The 19,252-nt window shown below is 35.0% G+C and overlaps 2 protein-coding genes and 1 pseudogene across 4 annotated transcripts; all 3 read right to left on the bottom strand.

Annotated features, from left to right (window-relative positions):
* Positions 1 to 1,620: 1,620 nt before the first annotated feature.
* LOC147944925 (putative F-box protein At1g67623 pseudogene) lies at positions 1,621 to 5,468 on the bottom strand (annotated as a pseudogene). The gene is made up of 2 exons (XR_015598108.1): positions 5,339 to 5,468; positions 1,621 to 2,249 (listed from the first exon to the last, which is right to left on the bottom strand). The product of XR_015598108.1 is annotated as a putative F-box protein At1g67623 pseudogene (transcript).
* Positions 5,469 to 9,105: 3,637 nt separating this feature from the next.
* Positions 9,106 to 11,630, bottom strand: LOC104774601 (uncharacterized). 2 transcript variants are annotated; one of them, XM_087451400.1, is made up of 8 exons: positions 11,231 to 11,630; positions 10,885 to 11,100; positions 10,607 to 10,792; positions 10,303 to 10,524; positions 9,984 to 10,200; positions 9,740 to 9,887; positions 9,531 to 9,647; positions 9,106 to 9,442 (listed from the first exon to the last, which is right to left on the bottom strand). In XM_087451400.1, exons 2-5 carry the CDS (start codon positions 11,032 to 11,034, stop codon positions 10,144 to 10,146), a joined length of 615 nt encoding a protein of 204 aa, XP_087307526.1. In that variant the 5' UTR covers positions 11,035 to 11,100; positions 11,231 to 11,630; the 3' UTR covers positions 9,106 to 9,442; positions 9,531 to 9,647; positions 9,740 to 9,887; positions 9,984 to 10,143. The 2 variants fall into 2 exon arrangements, with proteins under 2 accessions (XP_087307526.1, XP_087307528.1); XM_087451402.1 differs by having other exon boundaries at positions 10,885 to 11,096; positions 11,231 to 11,628.
* A 2,175-nt stretch (positions 11,631 to 13,805) lies between these two features.
* Positions 13,806 to 15,798, bottom strand: LOC147944924 (putative F-box/kelch-repeat protein At1g12870). Its single transcript, XM_087451399.1, has one exon. The coding sequence runs from the start codon at positions 15,664 to 15,666 to the stop codon at positions 13,918 to 13,920; it is 1,749 nt and encodes a 582-aa protein (XP_087307525.1). The 5' UTR covers positions 15,667 to 15,798; the 3' UTR covers positions 13,806 to 13,917.
* Positions 15,799 to 19,252: the final 3,454 nt, after the last annotated feature.

Raw genomic sequence — 19,252 nt, 5'->3', positions numbered from 1 at the left:
GTGTATTGGTCCCTTCCTTAGAAAAGTATGAATCAAAATTTTACTAAATATAGATTTGCAATACTTTGGAAAGCTAAATTCTGTCTTTTTCCAAATTAGATGTATGTGAGTGTATAGTAGATGTGGGAGATAAAAGAAGACCTGAGAGTGCCAATAATAGTAATGATGTTCTCACGTTGTTGAATGGTAGGTAAAAGACATTTACTCTACCTTTAGGACAGTTACGTTTTAAAGTTGTCTCTGTTAAATTTTTTTATGAATTTGATAAACATGTAGGAATGAAACTGTGAAATGTCGTGTTAAAGACAACTACGCTTCTCAATTCATGTCTAAATGGCAATCAAACGGGTTTCATCTCATATACAAATCCGAACCTTTGTTTTGTGTAATACGGTTTGTGAAAGTCGGAGAATATAAAGGTGTGTAACATAAAATAGTTCTGATATAATCTTCATAAGGTAACCAATATATTCACTTTAAACTGCAAATGTTTATAGGTGCACCATGTATCGAAAACACATTGGCCTATTCGAAGATCTTTATAAAACCACAGTTCGAAGGACTAGAGCATCACCAGGCTATGTAAGATTTGAATATGTAAAAATAACTTTATATACTTTATATATGATTATGTATGATGTTAAAATAATTTTATTTCATACACTTTATATATTTAAAGGTCTGAGTCTGCTGGACGTTATTACATAAACCATGTGATGGAGCATCAAAGTGAGAGTTCAGGGACTCAGTCATAAAGAATGGACTCAGAAATGAAGATACGGTGGCTTAATGAACTTTTTGTATATGCAAACTTTAGTATAATTTTGAATGTATATAGTACCAAATACAATTGTCTAAATAGAAGTACATTTATGGGTTACTTAAAATATTATTTTAATGGTCTAAACGAAATTACATATTATATTGTCCCAAATTATTATATCAAGGTAATTAAAATTGACCGTAACAATTGTATTTGGCTCATTTAAAACTTTGTTACGGTAAATTTGGGTTTAAACTTTGAAAATGGACTTTAAAATTTCAATTAAACTTTAAAAATGGACTTTAAAATTTCAATTTATATTTTGCATATGTAGATTAATACTATAAACATTTTATTAACTATTCATTTTATTATTTTAAAAAGTGAAAAAATAATATTTAATACGAAACTTAAAAAAATAATTTATATTTGAACATACAAACTACTATAAAAATTAAAAAAATTAAACAGGTTTTTAAAATATAATAAAATTTTGATTCAACATTTTATAGAATTAAATTAGTTTTTTTCTATTCAGTTCCTGCCCGCACAAGCGTACGGGTAACTCTCCTAGTTATTCTTATTTATTACAAAAAAACGGGTCGTTTCACACATATACAGATATTTACTGTATTTTGGTCGGAACTACAACTAACCGATTGCTAACGTACAAGTATTATCTTTTATTTTATTTTATTTTTGGTTCATGTGGACAATTTGGTTAGATACACGTTGCCACGAGAAAGTCAAAATCAAATCATTTTGTTTTGTTTGTGTTTACTTGGAATAGTACTTTCGCAATGGAAAAGTATTTTAACCTTTTTCCCCGGTCAACTTCTAACATTATTGATCGATCACTACATCCTCCAACAGAAAAGTTCAACTTCGTGATGCCACAGACAAAACTGACAAGCAGAAGAAGTATTCATGTCGTTGACCTCATCGAATGGATGCCAACCACGGTTCCTTGCTAAGAACATCATGGTTTTACCATCGCACTTGCACTTCTCTCGAAGGTACGCTGTTTTGAGTTGTTCCATCACCGGGTTGGCACGATCCCATTCGCTGTCTCTAATCTTTTCAAACTTGTATCGAAGTTCCAGCAGCTCATCCATCGTAGTTGAAACCAACGGCTTTGTAACAGAAGACAAGATCTTAAAACCCTTTTGTTTTGTTTGGCCTCCAAGACAGATCAGAATCAGCCCATAGACATATTTAGCCTCTTTGTGTCCTTTTTCTGCAACTTTAGCTAAATATTTGAGTCCTTTGTGCTCACGGTTCTGTAGAAAGTAGTAGATGAATCCTTTGCGATACAAAGCTTCGGGGTTTCCATTCTTGAGACATCTTATGAAAAAATTGGAGAACGTTTCATGGTCGTGATGCCATGGCAATAGAGGGGTTTCTTGGAGTGAAAGTCGCCGGAGAACATATCCATCATCGCAAATATGTCGAAATGGTTTCGAAACTAATCTGAGATTACGAACCTCTGTACAAGGAAGAAGCTGCGATACTTATAACACCCGTCCCGCCTTATCGGCCAAGACAATGTGTTATTCAAATGGTTCCGCCAAAATGCTTCTTTCTTAAAAATAAAATTCTTCAATCATAAAACTCTTCACAACTCACAAAGCCTTTAACCTAAGGGAAAAGATAAAAGGTGAACACAATGACGACGTTCTAATCACATTCAACAATCAATGTGTAGCATATAATCAGACTCCACATTCTTGACATACATCCAACAAACATAACGGTTTCACATAATACTCAACCTAGCATATTCATAATATTTCTTAAACCATATTTAAACACCAACAAATTCTATGCTACACACATTCATCAATACACACATTCATAAACTACGCTAAACCGAAATCTCATCAGCTTAGCATGGCAAGAAACAAATCTCATGTTCGTCCAATCCAATTACCATGTACAAAACCAATCTCAGGTTTGCCCATCACGAGTCACGAAACAAATCTCATGTTCGCACCCTCACGAGACGCGAATCTCATGTTCACGCCCACATCACATAATCTCATTTCATATCATCATTCAACAATACTTCAACTCATTCTATCATGAGTCATATTATCATACCATGTCATCATACATTATAATCATATCACGCAATATCAAACAATGGACATATCCAATCAAATAGTTTCCAAGCCTATACAAGCAAATTCATGAAGAACATGCTTAGAAAATAATCATTGTGTTTCCGTGATTACCACCCTCACCTTTGCCACTTAAATTTTGAAACTCATTTCTCCTTTTCCATGTCAGAACCAATATTCAAGAACACCAGCTCCATCCAACCTCGTTGCCAAACCAAACATTACAATGTCACCATTTATTCTATACAAATGAGCCTCATAAATACACGGGTAAAACCGTAACTAACCGTTAAAACTCCGATCCCACCGTTGAATATTTATGTTACAGTACCGTGAAGCTCCCCACAAAATCTCAGCTCGATCAGGTAATATTTGGACCACCAAACGCCGATCCAAAGAGACAACCTCGAATCTAATTTCTAAGGTTCGGACTGTTTCAGATATTCCTTGCGCAGGAAGCAAGGAACATAACTTCTTGAATATAACTCCGATCGGACTTCCGTCACTTGCTACGAGCTCATGGCTTGATGTTTATCACGCTGATTTTTTTAGATTCCCAAACCGATGTCACCTCCGGCGCCGACGAACCTCCAAAGATGCCTCCTCCAAACTGTTTTCCCTCCCTTCTTCCTCTTTCTTATTTCTTTCTTTTTCTTTGATCTACTCCGACTTCTCTCTTCCACCAGACCACCACCACCACCGTGGCTTGTCACAGTCACAGTAATGACTACCAGGTCTACCACCTCCGCGACGTCTCCTTCTCTCTCTCTTCTCCTCACGTCTACCTCTCTTCCCCTCTCTCCTTCTTGCGGCCATGTTACGGTTCAACACAACATCTCTCTCTCCCCCTCTATGTTGAACGAAGAGGGCGAGTGTTTATAACACACGAATACACAAACCCTTTTCGTTTTCTTCTTTAAAGAATATTGGACCTTATTTGGCTGCAACTTATTAGCGAAAATTGGCCCAACTCCCAATTATAAAATTGGGGATGTTACAATATTGTTGCTATAAGCTTGAAGTAGCTTGGAGATCAAGCTTAAGTATATTTAGGAGGATCGAAATATATATCAAATTTGTTAGTTTTACTTTCTTTAGGAGTTATCTAAAGTTAGTTTTCCAAAAGTGTTTTGGAAATATAATTTATATATAAGGAGGTGCTAAGGTGTTGCACAACTTATGAGATTTGAGAGATTAAGGTTTTGAGTTATTTTCCTTAATAATAAGAAGAATTATTTCTTTTGATCTTTGAGTTATACTTTGTGAGATTTTAGATTTTGTATCAGAGCACGATTTGTGCTTGATCACCATCGTTGGAGAAAATAACCCTTAAGAAGGAGATGAGTGACGACGAGAAAGACGAGACGATCAAGACCAAGGATGTCGGACCTTCCTCTGTTAAGTTCCTATGCTAAACTCTACAAATTACACAGTTTGAACTATGCGAATGAGGATAGCTCTCAAGGTTAACAAGGTATGGGAAACAATAGATCCGGGGATCAAATATGAGGAGAAAAACGATATGGCAATTGCTCTGTTATTTCAATCGATACCAGAATCATTGATACTACAAGTTGGAGAGCATGATACTTCGAAAGGCGTTTGGGATGCAATACAGGCGAGACATCTTGGTGCTGAAAGAGTAAAGGAAGCTAGATTACAAACACTTATGACTAAATAAGCTTAAGATGAAGGATGGAGACACGATTGATGCTTTCTCTGGCAAACTCTCTGAAATTTCTTCAAAATCTGCAGCTCTTGGAGAAACGATTGATGAATCAAAACTCGTGAAGAAATTTCTTAAAACCCTTTCGCGAAAGAAGTTTATACACATTGTTGCATCTCTTGAACAAGTTCTCAACCTAAATACTACAACTTTTGAGGATATCGTCGAAAGATTAAAGGCATACGAAGAAAGAATCAATGAAGAAGAGGAAGAACAACAAGAAGATCATGGCAAGCTTATGTATGCAAACATGAATCCTCGACAAGAGTTCTTTGGGAATAACAGAGGAAGAGGAGGACGATCTTATTGGCGAGGAAGAGGTCGTGGTCGCTTCAGTTACAACTAGAACGGATCATACAAACAGGAACGAGATAAAGAGAGAGAAGGAACAATAACATGTTATCGATGTGATAAACAGGGCCACTATGCCTCGAATTGTCCTGACAGGCTGCTCAAGCTTCAAGAAGTAGTTGACAAAGAGGAAGAAGATACACACGAAGCTGAAAAATTGATGATGCATGAGGAGGATCTAAATATATATCAAATTTGTTAGTTTTACTTTCTTTAGGAGTTATCTAAAGTTAGTTGTCCAAAAGTGTTTTGGAAATATAATTTATATATAAGGAGGTGCTAAGGTGTAACACAACTTATGAGATTTGAGAGATTAAGGTTTTGAGTTATTTTCCTTAATAATAAGAAGAGTTCTTTCTTTTGATCTTTGAGTTCTACTTTGTGAGATTCTAGAGATACATGACAAAATCTCCACAAGAAGATCTTCCGGTAAAGAATCGACGCAAATTCTTGTTTTTCTAGATTTCCTTATAGACGAAGGAGACGAGAACAGAGAGGATGATACCATGTTGTTGTTGTTGATGAGATTCAATAGTACTGTTTCCAATTATTGTTATATATATAGAGAGGGCTTAATTCGTTTTCCTTTTTTGATTAGGACTCTTCGTGACGGTCCTTCGGGACGTGTGGCCTGTTGAGGCGATCCTTCGGGATGTATGGTCTTCGTGACAGTCCTTCGAAACAAGTGGTATTCGTGACGGTCCTTCGGGACAAGTGGTATTCGTGACGGTCCTTCGGGACAAGTGGTCTTTGTGACGGTCCTTTTAAGGACATTTGTTTGGCCTTGGTGGCGGTCCTGTTTAGGACAATTTGTTTGGCCTTGGTGGCGGTCCTGTTTAGGACATTTGTTTGGCCTTTTTGGCGGCTCTTGTGGCTTGTATATGATCCTTGTGCGGTCATGAGGTATTCCAGTGAGGGGATATGTGGTTGGAAGGACATTGTGATGTTTTACGCGAGCCACGGGAAGCAAAATTGGTTAGGGATAGGACTCAGACGTGTTCAGAATTGTTTGCTCGCGACTCTTGGGGGACTTTAGTTCTCCTAGTACTGCCATATTCTGAGACTTTGTGGCTTGGGAGTATGGTTGGTATATCGACTTCGGATGACAATCCGGGGAGCGCTGTAGGGTGGCAACCCGAGAGACAAATATTGAACTTCCTTTATATATTATGGCATGCGGACTTAGGCCCAATGAGGAGCCAATATTATGGCATGCAGGTTTCGGCCTGATGAGGAGCCAATAAAAACTCAAGGTCGAGACCTATGAGTAAAGGAAAGTCCAAAAGTCGAGAGCAAATAACGCCTGGAGCGTGAGTCTATCGCCTAGAGGTAACCTTCGTAGATCGATTGGAGGAACTGTGGGCCGTGGAGACGGTTGCACTGTAGTTCTTGGCGGACAGTTATTCAAGATTCAAGGACGAATCTATGTTGGTGGGGGAGAATTGTAACATCCGTGTTCCGGGAATAGTGTTTGGGATATGTTAAGTAAACTAAAAGAGTGGATTTTAATTGATTTTAGTTTAATTAAATTCTAGTTTAATCTAATTAAACCAAAAACCCAGCTCCTTCTAAAATTCACGCCTCATCTCCTAAAATTCACGCCTAAAATTCACGCCTCTGTCGACATTGTTAACAGAGAGAGGGAGAGAAAGAGAGATAACACTTGGTTATTGGAAGAAGGAGGATCCGACTGGTCAAATCGTTTCGAAAGGTATTGATTTTTGTTATGGATGTAGCTAAGAGATCTTCGTTTACTCTCCTTTTTACAGAAGTGAATTTGAGTTAATATTCTAGGAGATATTAGCATTTTCGTGGGGCGTTTCTTCTCATTCGCGGATTGAGACCAACGAGTGTTTTGGGATCGATAGCGGTTTCATCTGAGAACCGATCGTGCTGACATTTTTTGGGAAGCTTCTGAACGTATAGACATTGCTTTTCACCAGAGGGATTAGAAAGTTAACGGTTCGTTTGGATTTCATGGTTTCACTTGTGAGGTTGTTCTTTACTGTTTTTTTCTTGCAGTTTGATTTAAATGTTTGTTTGTTGTTGTGATTGGTTGTAGGAGCGAGTTTGGTTGTTCTTAGATATTGGAGAGCCTCTCATTTGGTTGTAGTTAGTTTTGTGAATCACTTGTTAAGGTGAGTGCGTGACCATGAGCTTATATAAGCGATTGGGTTGTATGACTTGTTTTGTGTGATGATGTGTAGGCGTGGTGAAAGTGTTATTGGTTGTTCTGTTTAATGGCTGGTTTGTTATATTTTATTTGTAGTTGTACTCTTGATTTTCTTGTGTGTATAGCTCGTAGATGGGAGCATCGCCTCACTGGGTTTTTTTGGTAATATTCACGCATCTCATTGTGTTTGTGGTGCAGGTAGAGGCAAAGTGTGACCGTGAGATCATCATGGCAATGAAGAGGAGGATGTTTTAGGGACCTAGTTTTTATGTTTTGGTGTATGCTAGGTTGCTAGAATTGGAATGTTGGAGTTATAACCATGGTTTAGGTTGCTAGTTTATGATCTATGATTCTGGTTAATTATTAGTTTATTATTATTGGCATTTTCCGTTGCTTATTTGGTGATTTGAGTTCTGTATATTTAAATAAATATTTTTGAATTATTTATTTATTATTTATTATGTAATAATTTATTATTATTATTCTTATTTATTACAAAAAAATGGGTCGGATCGTTTCACACATATACAGAGATTTACTATATTTTGGTCCGAACTACAACTAAACCAGAGTTCAAAGGACTAGAACATCACTAGACTATGTAAGGTGTAATTATGTATATGAAATCAAGTCCTGTATGATGTTAAAAGTAAAATTTCTTTAAACACTTTATATATTTACAGGTCTGAATTTGCTGGGCGTTATTACATAAACCATGTGACGAAGCAACAAGGTGAAAGATCAGGCAATCAAATGTAAAGAATGAGGTGTTGGTCGTTTACTTGTCTATTTTTGAATGTATATAAAATTTAGTATGTTTGTATTAACCGCTACTTGAAATCCAACTTTGCATTACTCTCATCTTTAGTTTGTAATTGAGAATACATTATTGAATCTTAATATTTGTTTACCACAGTTTAGTTGTTTATTTAAAAGACTCAATTAATATTTCACATTGAGAGTATTATTTGTCTATATATGCAAATACAAAACTTTCTTAACAATCCAATAAAACATTTTAAACTTTTTCAAAAGATAAAACACTAAATTTAAATATGTCAATTATTACATATTATTTCAGAAAAGTAATATATCATGAAGTAACAAAACTGTTGTTATTAATATCTTAATACCGCGCTTTAAGCGCGGGTACTTCCCTAGTTAAAATATTTATAGCTGTATGAGACCTAATGGATAACTTATTAAAATTTACTCTAAAATATATTAAAAATATCAGTTTTGAACATGAAAATTTTAGGTAGATAAATTTATTCCACATAAATTGATGGAAATTTGTGATAAAATTTAAGGAAATTTGTTTTAGGCCAATGATTGAAGGGTAATATATATAGCTAATTCACGTTTCATCTAATAATTGAGAATAATTTTTGGTTTACAAAAAAGTTAACCATATTATCCTATATGTGTTTGTTGTTAAAATATATAATCAAACATATATTTTTGATTAGTCTGATTAAGCATTGTTAATTTATGACAAGAAGAAATTACCAAATCTCGATTCTATACAGATTATAATTCTCTGTACATGTGTGTATTTAAAGATATTATAAACGCTTAGGTGAAAATCAACCTTAACAGTTCACATTATTCATGCATCTATTTTACCCATTACTCTGTCTTGTCTTCTCAATCCCTATAAACCATTTATTGAACCAAACCGGTTCATTCACCGGTTCGCTACTTTTTTTCTTTCTCTTTTGGTTCGCTATTCCTTCTGTAATGCAAATGTGTGATTTCAATTCCTAGTTGGTCAGGTAAATACTAAAACCAGAAAAAAAAAAAAAAAATGAATTATGAAAGATTGCTTACGATTTAATTCTATACAATCGAAGATTATATACTTGATCCTACATCACATTAATATTTTTAGTCAAATAAATGTGTACACATGACATAGCTAAATAAGTGATCCCAGCAATGTATATAATAATGAAATTAATCGAGAGGCTAATGAAATCAATGTGTTTTTTTATTTAATTGTATTTGAACCATAAAAGAGAGTGAAAACAAAAGTATAGAAAACAGAATGAAATTTTGGAAAAACCATGAAAGAGTTAAATGTGGTGGATTTTCGAATTGAGAGAAATAGTGAGAGAAAACAAAAGTATAGAAAACAGAATGAAATTTTGGAAAAACCATGAAAGAGTTAAATGTGGAAACTCGAAGCTAGTTTTATAAACCACTACACTAGTTTAAAAACATTCTCCTCGGTCGTTCTTGACACTGGCAACACTCTCACACCAGTCTTTCATACTTTGCAACAGTGGCAAACTTGACAAGGGCTCTATCTGCAAACAGAAGAAAATAGTAAAATCAGTAACACACACACGCACAACTTTTACTTACACCCATTTTCATTATATTTTTACCACTTACTCTTTGAAAGGCTTCAATAAGGTCTCCCTGAGAGACTTTTAACAAGCTGGAATGTGAGCTAGGTTCGTCATGTACCTCTCTAGTTAACCGAGCAGAGCTCGCCAGGTCACACAACCGCTACCATAAGCAAAAAAAACAAAAGTCATGTAAAACTTGCAAACATAGAATAGTACAGTACTTCGACTTGTAGAAAAAAAATTAAAGCATACCTCAAGCTCCTTCGGATTATAGCCATACGTGAGGGTACCGAACATTTGAAGATCGATACTATCACTGACTTCAATATCCTTTTCCTGAAGAATCTTCTTCAAAATTAACGTCCTTATCAAAGCAGCAGGTGGATTCACGAGTATCAATCTGTATAAAGATCAAATGAGATTGTAGTTAGTTTGGATCACAACTTGAGACCTTGTAAAACTAGAAAAAAACCTATTAAGGGAGTCTTTACTGTACCTCTGCCCAAATAATCTTATAACCATCTTGTCAAGCACATACGGCCTACTTAAACAAAGCACGACAAATATATCCTTCTTACTCCGAGGGTAAGAAAGAAAATCAACAAGGGCAGCACCCCATTTACAGAGCGTTTCATCATCAAAAAAGAGAAGCGAGTTCATGCTTTTTTGTGAAAAAGCATGATGAACCAAGTAGGAGTCTTGAGGTTCATGTTCTGATAGAAAAGACAAGACGAAAACTATGAGAGATAAACTACTGTGAGGCACTGTACTGTATATTAATATATACCGTGTTTCAAAAAGGTATATTGGTTTACCTTGTGAGGAACAACATTTATCTGGATATTTAATTCCTCACACACAGATCGGAGAAGAACCTTCTTCCCAGACTGCTCAGGACCCACAATTGCTATGCAACCTCGTAGACCGAGTAGCTCCCTAAGTTTCTTTCTCTCCTTCTCTAAGCCGGATAATAGTAAATTATCCACATCACTCAGAGCCATCTTCTCAACATCACTCCCAGGACACATCTTATTGACCTAATCCACAGAAGGGTTCCATTCTTATTTCAAATCCTACCTAATCACATGATCAATCGAGAGTTTCTACTCGAGAACTAACCTGTCGTTGCTCCATGGGTGTATGTTGTAAATGAAGCAGAGGCTTCCGTCTAGCTAGAGCCAACAACTTGTATTTCCTTTGAAGAACACAGATTGGTCTCTGGAACCGAAGTGAGGCTTGATAAGGGTTACAGCAAATGAGGTCCCCTGACCTTCGGACCTGATCAAGTTCTTTACTCGACCATGGCTGGAAAAGAAGATAAAGAAAGAGACGCTAAAAGTCTGGAAACTTAACAAACAAGTCCAAAGTCTTGAACATGAAAACGATGCATTACATACGTTTCTTGAGAGCTCATCAATCTTGGCTTTGCACTCGGAAGGAGTGCGTTTGCAGGAGAATGTCGAATAACTCAGAGATACGAATGAGGATCCATCATTATAACCCTTTAGTAGTTCTTCAATCTCCTTCTTGGACCATCGTGGAGCCATATTCTCTAGCTTCTTCTGAACTCCTTCTTGAACTCTTCGTTTTCTTCTTTGAATCTTGGTGCCTGCCTTTGAGTTAAGATTGTATGGGGTATTCTATTTAGAATCCTCTATTATATATGACTCTAAAAATAAAAAATAAAACACGAAATAAAAAGACGAATTTTGAAAACAAAAATTTCTAAGGAACCATACATACCTCCTCAGAGGCATTTCGTCGAACAGGTAGTAAACGAAACCCAAAACGTTTACTAAGTTTTTTTTATTCTCCATCTTCTCACCTTCTCCACCGAAAATTTCGGACTCCACCGTTACATGAGACCCAGTGTACTTGAATATGTGAAGAGAGCTCTACTTTGAGAGGATCCGGTTCTTCTCTATGAAAAAACTCCGTTGAAGAAAACTCAAAGGACTTGACGGCGAAGAAGTCACCGGAGTTTTCCATTGCAATTGATAGCGTTTCTGTTGAGCCTCGCCCAATGATTGGTCCTCTTATCCAGCTTTGTTCCGCCATTGGAACAGAGCAAGAAAATAAAAACAGAGGAGGTAAAGAGAGAGAGAGAGAGCGAAAAAAAAAAAAAAAAAAAAAAGGAAATACTTGTGATGTGATTATATATAATAATAAACACATTCTCACACTCGACAAAAAAAAAAAAAAAAAAAAAACATACTCACAAAAAGTATATGTGTTGATGTAATATGATTGGCGTGGGGTTTTTGGTGTCTTAATACAAATTCTGAACAGAGATGACATTCTTTTTTTTTATATATAAATTTTTATTTTAATCTTTTTTTTCTTATCCTTCGATTATTAAGCACCAAAACGTTACCTTATCTTCCACTTTTTTATTTATTTATTATAGATAATTGTTTCCTTCAAATCTAATACATCCGACTTAGTTCGAATTTCAAATCGCGGGTTGTACAAAAAAGAAGAAGAATAAAAAAATATAATTTGAGCGAGTTGATCATTGGTATAACGAGAAGTTGTCCAAAGAGAAAGAAGGACAATATGTTTGGGGAAGAAGTGGGAACTTTCATTAGTTATTATTTCCGCATCTCAAGGGCTCTCGATCAAGTCATTTCGAACACGTTACACACCATTGCATGTATGTACACGTACATGTGTATGTTACGGCATACGTTTTGTGTGTACGCATCTCACCCTTATCAGTTCGAGAGGAGAATATTAGTTCTTGAAAAATGTTTGATAAATAAATAACCCAAAAAACCGAATAAACTGATAAAACCAAACCCGGCCCCAAAGTCTTTCCTCCGTTACATATACTCATATTTGAGATGTGATAACAATTTTCAATTTAATTTTTTTTTTCTGATAGGTGAAGATTTAGAATCAGATGGATGATGAAATTTCTGAATTGAAGTCGGACTCGAACATCCTTACCATCGACTTTCCACCGAAAACAGTCATCGTTGGAATCAGAATGTAATTGACTTGTCCATCCGAGTAATAAAGTCTGATTTGTAAATATTCATAACCAGCTAGAAGGTGATTTATGAACCTCAAGCGAAAAAGAATGTAATCATGTTGAGTTTGGAGATAAAGAATATAAAAACGAGAGGATCAAAAGGTTCTAAGCAATTTATGTGTTACCGACAATTTTAGCCTTTTACTAGATTAATCCATCCTTAGGAAGAAGATATTGCCTAATAAGAATGAAGCGTCTCTATCCTTTTAAAAAATTTATCATCATTTTTAGTCATTTATCTCAATATGTGACATAATTTGGGTTTGGGAGAAGATAAAGAACATGAGCACATTTGCATCCATGGAAAAAAAGCAGTTTCATGAGGGAACTACATGATGATACAAGCTTCACGATCAATCTTCTAGCTTTTACCTTTAATTTACCTAACATATTAGAAAACTACTGTCGAGAGATATAAGATTTTGCTCCATTTTTTTTTTTTTTTTTGCAAACATATAAATATCATTTAGCTGCAATGTTTGATATTTAGTTTCCAAAAATGATAAAGTTGAAATAACATGATCTTAGTTATCCTTCAAACTTTCTTATAAATGCATATATTTATCTAATAAATAAATCTTTTTTAAAATGAATTTCTCAGTAATAGTTTTAAAACTTTTATTAAAGTAAATAAATTAATCATTTGTAATAAGCTAAAGTAAAAATAATTCTAAATAAAAATGTATTAGACTAAGAATAAATTAATACAAATTATAAAAATATTTCTGTGGCCTAGCGCAGCTTTTTATCTAGTTCATATTAGATATAAAAAGGACAACCCCTTATACGAGATTATACTCACTTGTACTATCGAAGATTCTGAGCTGCAGAATACTTTTTTCTAAGACTGAATTTTTTTTTGACGACCGCGAATCAAACAAGTTACCGTCAATGTTTGATATCGTCGTCGTTCATGAGGTCTATTCTCTCTTAAGCAGGTTTGAACAAGTTAAGTAGTGGTTGTATTCCAATTCCATCCTCGTCAAACAAATTAGAACACAAAGAGATTTGCTAAATCGTAATTTTACTAATTATCGATAATTGTATTATTCTATGGCTACAAGGAAATTATCCTCCAGAATATATATGTGAAATCCACTTTGACGTAGAACTCTAACCATGCACTACTATAACAATATTAGGAAACTCCAAATAGAAACCGAATACGGAATACTTAAATAAATAAAAGATAAGGAAAATAGAATGAAAAACCACACAAGTAGGATGAGATCCAAGCACTTCTTCTTAATATCCTTTGAAGAAGCATCATGGTGAACTAATAGATGATCAAAAATAATCCAAATTAAGTCTGAAACTTGCACTGAAAAATATGACAACGTTCAACAAGATGTCATATAATGTGACACTAATTAAAATCCATTTTAAGAACTTGAAATTAACTCATAAAGGGAGAGACTAAACTTGGAAAAAAAGGAACAAGGAGACTGTCACGAAGAGGAGAACAAGACAAGATGTGATATGTAGAGTTTGGGGGTTGAAATAGGAGGGGCTCCAGGAATTGCTTAAAGAGCATCACCTTGTTACCATTCTTGGAAATTGCCGCAGGGTGGAAGAGTGAAGTCTCATCATGAGGCGTATAGCAAGTGGGGTTAATCTTGTTCAAGTCAATGGAGAACAACTTGTCCATTTTCAATAATGCCCCACCAGTGTTGTGGTTAGTGAGCCTCCAAACGTGTTGCATGCCATCTCCATTTGTCTCTAAAGCCCACACAAGACGACGGTCGTCGTCTATGCTACCGAAGCTCATATCAACAACGGATGATGATAATGTCTCAATAATAGGATTTGGAATGACTTGAAACATGTCCGTGTGAAGATCAAAAGCAATCAATTTGGTCAAGTCTAGGTGGAACCAATAAAGCCATCCGTTTGCAAAAGTTGGTAAGTTGGTGTTGTTTAAGCGATGTTCAGGAAGAGGTGGAGGCACCTGCCTCCATTGCTTGACTTCAAAATCGAATATATCGCATGATAAGGTGGTATTGTACTTGTTAATATTATGTAACCACACTATTTTGTGTGTTCCAGTAACGTAGTCTTTTCCAAATCCTGGCAAAGGGACCTCTGAGTCATTGTTGTCTATTTGAAAGTTGGCAAGAGGAAGCTTGTAGGACCATCTCGTGGCTGGGTTTATCACTGTAATTTCTCTTGTGGAGGCATACAAGCAGACAAGACCATCGATACTATCAGAAGGACTCCCATATTCGTCGCTAGTAGGTATCCCTTTATCATCGCTAATATGATATCCTTCTTCTTCTTCTTCTACTAGACAAGCGGAAGACCACTCCAACCTCATAGTCTTTAGAGCAACTTTCCTATACCAGCTTCTATACCTTGTATAAGAATATAAACACACAACTTTGGGTTCCTGGGTTTTCTGATGCAACATGTGTCTTTCCTTAAAAGATTTGGACCTTATCGTACCTCTCCAGTGTTTAGACACGGTTTGGAATCTCAACAGGGATTTCACTGGTAGTCGCAACATAACTTGTTCTAACACATCGTGGTTAAGTATCTCATCAGTTCCCTCCCTTCTTCTTTTTCTTTTGCTTGCTCTTTCAATTATCTTCCATGATGTTGCATCATCTCTCCTGTCTTCACTTCTTCTCCGATGTAAGTCTTCAGTTTTTCTTTCTCTTCGTGATGACCACAAAGACCAAGAGAATTTGTCTTCCCCGTTGCTCTTCCTCTTCCATGATGTTGCATCATCTCGCCTGTCTTCACTTCTTCTCCGATGTAACTCTTCAGTTCTTCTTTCTCTTCGTGACCACAAAGACCAAGAGATTTTGTCTTTTCCGTTGCTCTTCCTCTTCCATGATGATGCACCGTCATATTCATCTCTTCTTCTCCTTCCTCTCCATGAAGACGGTGCAATCTTTCCCTTTTCCATGGATGATAGATCATCTGATCTCCAACTTTTGTCTTCAATTCTTCTTCCTCTTTGTGACAACGACGACCAAGAGATGTTGTGTTTTCTGTCCCTCTTCCATGATGATGTACCATCGTAGTATTCATCTCTTATCTTCTTCCTCCATCTTTGAGACAGTCTCTCTTCTTCACTTCTTCTCCTTCCTCTCTCTGAACACGACGCTATCTTTCCACTTTCGTGGCTCTTCCTCCCCTCCATCGATGATAAAGATTATCCTCCGAGATCCGATGTGTGTTAACGCTTCTTTTTCTAAGTACTACTTTTTGCTTTCTCTTTCTAACGACAACGTACGAAGACCAAGTAATATTCGCCTTCTTCGTGTCTTCAATGATCTTCTTATGATCTCTCTCTGCCTCCAATATATATATATAAACATTGGCTTCTCCTACCGACTCTGGAACTAGGAATTCTTTTTAGTTTCATGTATATCCAAAAGCCTAGTGGTAATTATTATCTGAGAAGATAAACTCAAAGAACAAAGAAAAGATATAGTTGTAATTTATTCATATATATATTTTAATTTATGAAAGATGTTAATTTTAAGTAAGCCATTGTTTTTGTTTATTAAAGATAGAGTTGTAATTTATTCATAATATAAAGAGAGATGTATATTATGAAAACACATTCTTTATTGTTTTTGCATTAAAATAAAAATTAATGCAAAGGAATTCACATGTTTTCTTTGAGTATGTCCGAATCTTATTTCTCACATCATTTTTTTTTTTTTAGTATATCTACTGAGGACTTTGAAGGATATACAAACAGTGTAAGCTTCCTACAGAAAATTTACACCGTTACAAACTCGCATAAGGGGAAGAAACGAATAATGGCCAGTTATATGTTCAGTTAGTTCCATTGAGAAAATTAATTAATGAATAAAAGAACTTAACTCATCTTCTACAAGTAAAACCAAAGAATGACTTATGTAAAAGAAAAGGGAAAATGACTAACAAGCCTAGAATTTTACTGAAGAAGAAGAGTGGACAAATGATAATAATTAACTAAGACATTAAAAGCAAAATAAAAACTAGACCACATCAATAGAATTTGTTGAATAAGCTTTTAGATCTTTCGCTTTCTTTCCAAACAAGCTATCCCATCTATTCTTGAGCTGTAAAATCTCCATCATCACAATCGCAAAGGTTGCAATTGCACATATAATTGTGGTGTATGCGATCTTTAGCTCTTGCACGGATCTTCCGGTGTTAGACTCGTTTATGGAAAATGGCCGAGTTATGAAAGGACGGCTGACTTAAGAGCATAAATCAGCATGTAGTTACGGTTGACTTAATGAAATCTGTCTGAGTTATGAGAAAATGACTGACTTAAGAGCATAACTCAGCCATAAGTACGACTAAGTTTTTATTCGATGGTTGAGTCGTCAAAATTTTTACTGAGTTAATACTTCGACACGGCTGAATTAACTTTCTCCGGCTGGCTGAGTTATTAACAATGGCTTTTACTTATGAGATGTCGTTACTGCTGAGTTATGATTAAATACTATAACTCAGCCGTCATTAGCTGACTTATTGGAAAACTCAGCCATTTTACGGCTGACTTAGTAGCAAAAGATTAATTACTAGAATACCATTCAGTTATGGCCGACTTATTAAACGTTACGGCTGAGTTACAGATTTTCAGTTGAGTTATGACATTAAGCGGCTGAGTTTGGCAGCCGTTTTTTTGTTTTTTTAATTATTGTAATAGTATTCATGTTGCGGCTGAGTTATAATTTTGTTTGATGGCTGATTTAATTAGGCTGATTTACATGTTCATTTGGTGGCTGACTTGCCGCACACATATTTACATGTCATCATTCCATGTCATCATCTTCTAAGGAAATATGAAATGTCTTTTTTCGACTCTTCTTCTACACCTGGTTCAAAAGTGAAGGATTTACATGTTCATCAACTTGTTCTTCACATCAACAGAGATATCCATAACTTCATTTTCTTCATTCTTCTTCAATTTCGTTCATGAATCCAGTTCCGGTAATTGTTGTTTCCAATAATTGGGTAAAGAAACAAATAAATATATTTAACACCAATGATAGAGGGTGTAGAGTTTTGTAGATAGATGCGGAAACAACGCACGACAAAATTGTGAAGTTGGTTCTCGATGACTACGGATTGAACGCATTGAGCCATCAGCTAAAGCTGAGCTATATGTTCTCGAACAAGGTTTGTGTTGGCTGAGTGATTTATATACAGCCGAGTAGCAATATAACTCAGCCATCATATGAATCTACGAGACCTTTCGTTTCCCTTAAGTATTATAACTCAGCCGTCAAGTAATAAAATTCAGCAGTTTACTTCCAGTTTATTTCTTGTTATAAGTCAGCCACAAAGCATTATAACTCTGCCGTCATATGAATCTACGAGACCTTTCGTTTTCTCTTAAGTATTATAAATCAACCGTGAAGTAATATAAATCAGTCGTGTACTTTCAGTTTATTTCTTGTTACGACACCTTTCATTTTCCTTTGAGTATTATAACTCAGCCGTCAAGTACTAAAATTCAGTTGTTTACTTTCAGTTTATTTCTTGTTATAAGTCAGCCACAAAACATTATAACTCAGCCGTCATATGAATCTACGAGACCTTTCGTTTTCACTTGAGTATTATAACCCAGCCGTAGAGTAATAAAATTCAGCTGTTTACTTTCAGTTTATTTTTGTTATAAGTCAGCGACAAAACATTATATCTCAGCTGTTGTATGACGTAGAATAGTTTGCTAATGTGTATTTTCTTAATATTTTTAAAATTAAAAATGAAAATTTAATCCAGGATGATAATTGTAATTACACCCATAACACTAAATATATGAATAATTTTTAAAAATGTATAATACACCAGCAATATTCCTATTTTTCTATAATATCTGAGTAATTTTTATTTTATTTTATCGGAGAACACGAACTTGGTTAAGATTTCGGAAGAAGAGATTATCTTATTATATAAAGTTGGGTTTTAAAATTAGTCTTTAACAAGATTTTGACATGTGCCAAGTTATCAATCTGAGATTTTGACATGTGTAAAATTTAATATTTAATAGGAGGAATTTGATTACAACAAAAACAAAATATTTGTTTACATATTAATAATATAAAAAGATAATTATCAAAAATTACAAAAAAATATAAAAAATTACAAAGTTTTTTAAATAATTATAAGGATATATATATATATATATATATTTCATAAAATTCGAAATTATAAGAGAAATACCCTAAACTAGCACTAATTTATGTTTTTCTTCCAAAGTTAGCACACAAGTTCAAATATTCCAAAAGTAGCATTATTATGATTTTTTCTTAAATAATAAAATTAATTATTATTTTGTTACTTACAATTTTGAAAGCTTAAGTAAAGCTTCCAATGATGTTTGACGTGAAGCTTCCGATCTTCTTCTTCTTCTTCATATATCAGTTTTGATCTTAGATTTTGAGATTTCTGACGTGATTCTTATGGCTTTTAATTAAAAAATTAGACAAATTTGCAGTCAATCTGATCTGATGATTATTGGAAGAAGATGAAGAAGAAGAAGCAGAACGAAGATGGAAGAAGAAATAAAGGAGGAACAAAGATGGAAGAAGAAGAAAAATGAAGAATGAAGATGGAAGAGTTTTGAGAAGAACGAAGATTGGTCGGAGACGCCACGTCGTTGCCGTGTAACGGAGACGCGAGGTCCTCGTTACTCTGTTCTCAGCCAGAACCTTCTTTGAGATTCTAGAATAAATTCTTCTACGATATGTACGTTTGATTAAGAGTGGTGGTCTCAGAGC

This window comes from Camelina sativa, chromosome 5, assembly GCF_030686135.1.
Source record: "Camelina sativa cultivar CO46 ecotype springtype chromosome 5, ASM3068613v1".
Taxonomy (NCBI): Eukaryota; Viridiplantae; Streptophyta; class Magnoliopsida; order Brassicales; family Brassicaceae; genus Camelina; species Camelina sativa.
Note: the sequence above shows the minus strand (reverse complement) of the source record. Positions and strands in the feature narration are given on the sequence as shown.

Bases quoted from the DNA above. Each gene is read 5' to 3' on its own strand.
- LOC104774601 (XM_087451400.1), bottom strand. From the start codon at position 11,034: ATGGCTCCACGATGGTCCAAGAAGGAGATTGAAGAACTACTAAAGGGT. The intron at 10,793-10,884 runs GTATGTAATGCA...CTTCTTTTCCAG, and splicing joins TTGATGAGCTCTCAAGAAAC to CCATGGTCGAGTAAAGAACT. The intron at 10,525-10,606 runs GTTAGTTCTCGA...TCTGTGGATTAG, and splicing joins CACCCATGGAGCAACGACAG to GTCAATAAGATGTGTCCTGG.
- LOC147944924 (XM_087451399.1), bottom strand. From the start codon at position 15,666: ATGGAGGGGAGGAAGAGCCACGAAAGTGGAAAGATAGCGTCGTGTTCA.